The sequence below is a fragment of the Macrobrachium nipponense genome, chromosome 1 (genome assembly GCF_015104395.2).
Source record: "Macrobrachium nipponense isolate FS-2020 chromosome 1, ASM1510439v2, whole genome shotgun sequence".
Classification (NCBI taxonomy): domain Eukaryota; kingdom Metazoa; phylum Arthropoda; class Malacostraca; order Decapoda; family Palaemonidae; genus Macrobrachium; species Macrobrachium nipponense.
In genome coordinates, this window is record NC_087200.1 from 83,932,803 (window position 1) to 83,940,039 (window position 7,237).

General features: G+C 35.4%; 1 protein-coding gene across 4 annotated transcripts in view; it reads left to right on the forward strand.

Moving 5' to 3' along the window:
* LOC135219421 (uncharacterized) overlaps positions 1 to 4,497 on the forward strand; it is a 107,484-nt gene extending 102,987 nt beyond the window's left edge. For all 4 annotated transcript variants that reach the window (XM_064256187.1, XM_064256188.1, XM_064256190.1 and 1 more), the window contains exons 9-10: positions 1,070 to 1,212; positions 4,208 to 4,497. In XM_064256187.1, coding sequence (XP_064112257.1) covers positions 1,070 to 1,212; positions 4,208 to 4,297 — 233 coding nt within the window. In that variant the 3' untranslated portion in view covers positions 4,298 to 4,497. The remainder of the gene's footprint in view (positions 1 to 1,069; positions 1,213 to 4,207) is intronic.
* The last annotated feature ends 2,740 nt before the right edge of the window (positions 4,498 to 7,237 follow it).

A 7,237-nucleotide genomic window follows, 5' to 3' on the forward strand; every position in this document is an offset into this window, starting at 1 on the left:
TGCTTTAAAACTTTGGTCCTAATGTGTCATTTAAGTACAATAATGCTATTTAAAAAGCACTTGAAAACAACTCTTAACAACATCAAAGGATCTGTGTATCAAATCCCATGTTAGTCTTGAGGCAAATTCCAAATGTTTAAACTGGTAAATTGCAGGGAAAAGGGATAAAAATGTAAGATATGCACGGGGTAATACTGCTATTTTTCTCTTTTGGTTAGAAATAATAATCATACTATAAATTTAAGGTTATTTAGACTGCCGCCAAAAGAAATTAGGCTATTTTAGTAATATGTTAGAAGAAATATAATCACAATTAGTTTTTAAAAAGAATGTTGTGTCAAGAGTGTATCTGCACAGGAATGTATAAACTTAATCCATGTATTTCGAAATAAATAAGTAAAATACATAAATTGTAGAGGCATGGTTGATCTTCGTCCAAATAGCAACAAAACGAAAATACTATTTATAAACGACACAAGCAACGGCTTCAGAGGAGTTCCACTTGTTCATTTGAAGTGCCAGTGGCTTTTTAACTGTGCTTCCATCCTAGCCTAAATGATGTACATTTATTCTTCTATGTAAAAGTCCTTTGGAAAATGTCCAAATAAACAAAACTGGTCAAGACCATTCCTCTATTTCATATTGCCTTGTGGTGTTACATACACACATACACATTAGTATATTATGTAAATAAGACCGATCAGGTATATATCCTTTGTTTCATTTTGCCTTGTGTTATTTTACATACAAACTCTATATGTCCTTTGTTTCATGTTGCCTTGTGTTATTTTTTTTTATACAAACTCTATAGTATATCGTTTGTTTCATGTTGCCTTGTGTTATTTTTTTTATACAAACTCTATATATCCTTTGTTTCATGTTCCCTTGTGTTATTTTTACATACAAACTCTATATATCCTTTGTTTCATGTTCCCTTGTGTTATTTTTACATACAAATTCTATACATCCTTTGTTTCATGTTGCCTTGTACATGTATAAGTTTAATCTTCACAAAGTCACTCCCAGATTATGTTCTTAGACGCGTTCGTCCTCTCAAATCTCCAAACAGCATACACAGCCAAGCACGCCCTGGAAGAGGGCTACCGAACCATGCTCATTGATGATGCCTGCCGTGGAGTTTGTGACGATGACATCAAGGCCACTATGGAACACACCGTCGCTTCGAATGGATTGGTTGTTCAGTCGACACAGGTAGGTTAACAACCTTTCTATGGTAGATTGCACAATGGTACCTATGTGTTTAATCGTCGAAAAATTTTAAATATCTCACTCTTTCTCTGTTTGTGTACGAGTATATCCAAGCTACTTCAGACATACAAAAAATGTAAGCCGTTTTGAAAAATAGTAACTGAAAGTTACAAGACAATATAACTCATCATTTTTCCCCTTTTGATTTTGGGGAGGCGAATTAGAAAATTTGCTTTAGCGTTTATGGAATATCAGTGTATACATATCAAGTCTTAGCAGCTTTCACAGAACTATAACACATCACTGATCAATAACCATAGCTGTAAAAATGCGTGCACACGCACGCACACAGAAAAAAAATTATTTATATATACATACACGGAGACCAAGCTCTTCTGCTTTCATCATCGTCGTATATATATGTGTGTGTGTGTGTGTGTGTTTGTGTGTGTACTTATTAATATCAAGAGCTTGGAGACAACACAACCCGGTCTCAGTTTCATTTTTACACCAAACCATTCCCTCTCCCCTGTAACACGTTTTGCTTTCTTCCGTAATACATTTCATTATTCTAAGCTGCTTACCCTCTATGCCACGCATCGTCAGAATCTACTCATTGCCTCTATCGCTTCTACCATAAGCATTTTAAGTTCCATATATGCCTCGCACAGTTGTGAGTGAGCGCAAAATGTGAGAAAAGAAGACAGCCCTTGAATGCAGTGAGGAATGGCACATGTTTACAGATGATACAGTACTCACTGGGTTTAGTGAAGAGAAACTGCAATCATTTGTGAAAGAATTTGGAAGTGTTGCGGGTAAACGCGACCAAGATGAAGAACTGGGTGGGCAAATGGAGACCTGGAAGATGAAGAAGTAAAAATGAATTCGGACCGTGAGAGAATGGAAGCAATAGATCCTTATAAGTATTTGATTGTGAATATTTTGGATGATGGTAGGATGAGAGAAGAGTTGAATCACAAAGGAGGAACGAGAAGGGTATCAGGATTCACAGACCAGGGGAGCAAGAAAAGTAATAAAGTCACAGAATAGGTGGAACAAGAAAAGTTATCATGGGAGGTAAGGTTGAAATATGTCAATGGACTGCGTAAGCAACCCATCTCTTTGAAAGCGAAGCGCGGATGTTGAAGAATGAAAATGAAAGAAAGAAAGAAGTATAAAAAAAATGGAGAGGATGAGAAATGTGGAGATACTTCGCAGTAGTAAAATTTTCAACTTAGGCGAAAGGATTGATAAGTGTTCTGAGATGATCCAGTCCTGTGGAAAGAATGAAGGATGATAAGTTGCTGAAAAGCATATAAATTCAGAAGTGTTGGGGAGAAGGAAAAGGGGAATATCTAGGAATGGATGGATTGATGGCTTGAAGGACGCAGTGGAAAGGAACACCTTAACATCAAGAGTGAGAAAGTGTAAGCAAGGTATAGGTGTTTGACATAGCGTGTGCAGGGGTTTACACGCACAGCTGGTGAGCCTTCTGTGCAAGCATATGAAGCAAGTAGTGTTGTGGAAGTTTTCTGCACTGGGATTCATCTATGATTTTAATTTCAAAAGTTGAATAAAAATACTATTTATATCTTGTGGGCTTTAAGAAACTGAAATAAGATTGAATACAGTAATAATTGTTAAAAGATTTATAAACGAATAATGAAAACAAGAATTTCTACAATGAATAAAAATATTTAGAGAGAACGCCCCCACATTCTCACTGTATTCACCCAGGGTCGCATGTTCAGCGGAAAGGGACACGCACACGTATCTGCACATGCGAACACGCACAACTGAATATTGCCAAAATAACGTATTTGGACCTTCAGATTTGCTTGCCACGATAACCTTGGATCGTGTCCGTATTGCATGTGTCCTCCGTGGATTTCTGTTTTAGCAGACTAACATGTCTTACTGCACATCATCATCTTGGGAGTCTCTTTCTTACTACATCCACTGAGGAGAATCGAGCAGGTTCTCGGAAACTCTCGCTTTGTATCTATTTTTAATATATATTTTCACTTACACCATTGTGGATTTCTTAGTCATTACATCCATTAATATACATTTTGCCTTAAAACATTTATTATGGCAGGAAATTGACAGTATAAAAGGATTACATATTTCTGAAGAAACTCTGGAAGAAGTTTCCGAACACTGGAATTGTAAACAAGGGCAACCTGCTATTTTCCAAGGTGGTGCAACTGAAAGAAAATACGCGATGACTAACAAGACGGCGAAAATTGACACTACTCATCAAGGTTACAAAGATGTTTTCCATTGACTCTCAAGGACAACTTAGCTATAATCCCCTCATGCCCTGGTGATAACAACAGTCACATGATGACTGGGAAGAAAGTACCCAGGACCTACGTGAGTGAAAGGTGTAAGGAAGTGTCTTAGTAAAGTAACAGAATTGGCTCAGGAGTAATTGGTGTCACATGGTATGTTTGTTTGTATGTTCGACTTTGAGGATTATGTTGATATGACTAGATTTTTTAATTTGCTATAAATGTTCCCTACACTTCCCATTCCCGCTGTTGACCTGCTTGACGCGACAAGCAGTTTGTGTGAGCTATGCATGAAAAAAGAAACGCGTTGTAGATATATTTTACACGTAAGGATTACCATTTGTAACTGATGTTTCCATTACCTGTTACAGCTTAAGTGAGTGCACTAGTAAGATGAATATATGTCCTCAGTTTTTTTTAATTATAATTTTGTTTTGTATTTTTACCAAACCCATCAGATCTGAATTCATAGAATGAGAATTGTTAATTCTAAGAAGATATCATGCATTTATTTCTTATTCCTGTATAGTATTCCAGATAAACAGTAAGATCGATATTTTTAATCGCTCTGTCGAAGTGGGTGCTTGCATTCATTTTACCCAAAATTTAGGTTGAAAATTACACATTTATTCCTCATTTCTCTGTTCCTGAGAAACTTGTCATTGATACATCTGCTTACTATTCTCTCCCTCTGTCTTTTACAGGTGAAGAGCCTGGCTAGTGGCAGAGATCGTCCCCCTGTCTTAGCCTACAGACTGGCGCTAGAACTTGCCAAGAAGATGAAAAAGAAATAAACTGAAATTTAGAAGAGGAAATGTTCCCATAAAACTTGTTAAACCATTGAAAATTTATGTAGTTGAATGTTAACCCAATTCCATGATAATTTCCATACGAACATATTACGTTCTTTTACATTGATTCATGTGTACCTAAAATTGTCATTTAATTTATGGAACTGGACTGCGATATAGTGTGTTATATATATATATATATATATATATATATATATATATATATATATATATATATATATATATAACACACACACACACATATATATATATATATATATATATATATATATATATATATATATATATGTGTGTGTGTGTGTGTGTGTGTGTGTGTGTATGTGTATATATATATATGTATGTATATGTATATGTATATGTATTTATACACGATATATGCAGGCATGCAAAATCGAAATATCGAATTGTATTCAAGTTCTATATTATCATTTGTCAAATATCATATATACTCTAAATGGAATGCTTGTGTATGTCCATTCGTGTTAGGCTGTGGGTATGGGTTTTTAATGTTAGGAAAGTGTCTTGATATGTTACATATTGTACTTGGTTTCAAAAATGTATCCATTAATCAGTGACAATAAGACATTTCAGCTGTCCAAGAAAGGCACTACTCGGTGGCAATAAGAAATTTCAGTTGCCCTGAAAATTGGAGAATGCTTCTGTTATTTACTACTGAAAGTTTATGCCTTAGGTAGGGATGATCATTTTTAGAATACTGGAATTTTGCGATAAAAAGGATTCAAGAGTTATGCCTTGACACAACAGTTCTGGAGGATTAAATTCGACCTATTCTCTAGTGAAACCCATGTACATAGTTTTAGAGTATCTTAAAGGTAATGTCATTGCAGGGAAATCCCTTACTTCATTAGAGCAGTACAAAATGTCTTTTTCGTTTGTGTGACATTATTGCTAGAATTCGACGAAAGTAGTTTTGAAGTACATAGGCACGCTCTAAAAACTATTCTGATTTTATACGAACTTCTCATATTTTCAGTTCTAATACCCAAAGTTTACACATTCATCATTCATAGGTGTTAATCTGTAAACTTCGGAATTCTTAGGTATATTACGCTTTGGTTGATAATTATATTCGGGCTCAAAGTAGCAGAGCCTTCTTGAAACACTTTTTATGTTTGTAGTTGAAACTCAGTCTCCAGATGAATCACGGTAATGAATGATAGTTCGCAAAAATTTCCCTTTAGAAGCGAGTATAAATTCTTGAGTACGGCTCACTAAATAGCTTGAAGTGTTATGGTATTTCGTTTTACTGTAGCAGTGTACTACTTTTATTTAACGAAGCTCAGGATAGTAACCGCTAGCCATTTGTCAAGTGCCACTTGGCAACCTTAGTTCCGGCACCTGCATTACAAAACAAAGAAGTCATTCATGTGAATACCGAGCTGAGCTGCTGATAACCTCTATGTACTCGATTAAGGAATGCTCGAACGCACTTTCATCATTCTGCCTTATTAGTTGATGACAGACGTAGTCAGTTCGAAGTCACGCGGCTGCTCTTAGGAATTCTGACCTTGGAGATGAGTGTTGACTGGTGTATTGTTGATGATGTCACTACCTTCCTTGCCCTGATTTTCACTTCAGCAACTTTTTGTGCTGTGTATTATGGCAGAACTTTATAGCCGCGATTCTCTTATTTCTAGACTCTGTAAAGTATTTGTATTTTTCTAATTTGAGAGATAATATCGACGGCTATGAAAAGAATTTCCTCCACTTGAGTTTTAGGTGTGACACAAAGACTGATATTGATGCTGTGGGCCTCGCCTCCCCCTTCCATTCAGTAATAGTAAGCAGACCATTGGTGAAAATAATTAGCTGTCAAGTACCTGCTTAACATTATTTCAGGTAATATGAGAAAAATTAAGCTCATTTAGTTTGGCTTTTGGAACTTTAATTGACTATGAGCTTTCGGAGTTTGTAGTAGTTGAAAAATATTTCAAATACAAAAGAAAGCTGATACCCAAAGATAAGCTTCCATTTCAGTCTGTTCCATGTATTTTTTGCTAGCTATATAGTCACTATATTCAATGGACTACTTTAAATTACGACATTTTAAGGTTAGGCATGAACCTTCTATTAGAGTTTAAGCTTTTATATTATTTAAGCATATATTAGTAATATGACTACATCAAATTCTCTGCCTGGGGATGAAAGATGTGACTGTATTCATCCATTTTCAGTATTAATCCTACCTGACAGTCATACAATTCCGTCCTAAAAGGATCAGTACTTCAGTGTCTTCGAGGGATTCTGAACAGATTTTAAGAAGACTTACCATGGCGTCATGATTTTTTGTACTGTGGAAAAATACTTAAGTGCCTTTGTGCAGTCAATTAAGGGATGTATCATCTTGACCTGAGTTCTGTACAGTAAAGTACCAGATTGTGTTATAGACTTATCATCTGTATTCACCATTTTCATTGGTTACAAGCAAAACATACGTGCCATTTCATGAGTGTCTGGGGATATAGGTAGCTAGACGCAAGGTCTAAAGAATACTTTAAACCTTGGTTAAACGGGTACCTGAATCAAACTACATAACTTACATATTCACCACTTTCATAACTATATAAACAAAAATAAAAATAAAAAAAGGAACAGAAAATCCTTGTGACACAGAGGGACTAAATGAGTTCGATGTGTTTGCTGAAAGTCTTACTTTTCTGTCTAGGGTAGTGGCTTAAATATTTAAGGAGATAACAGTCAGTGCAAGTTTTCCTCTGCCCAAAACACTGATCAGTTATTCCAGACATTATTCAGCATCTTTGACTCATCAATAGAGTAAGGATGTATATAAAATGAAAATAAAAACTATTAAAAATCATGTCAACCATTGTGAAAGGAGATACTGGACTAAAATAAAATAAAAATATTGCAGGTTTCATTACTATAATTCTCATTGTTTAG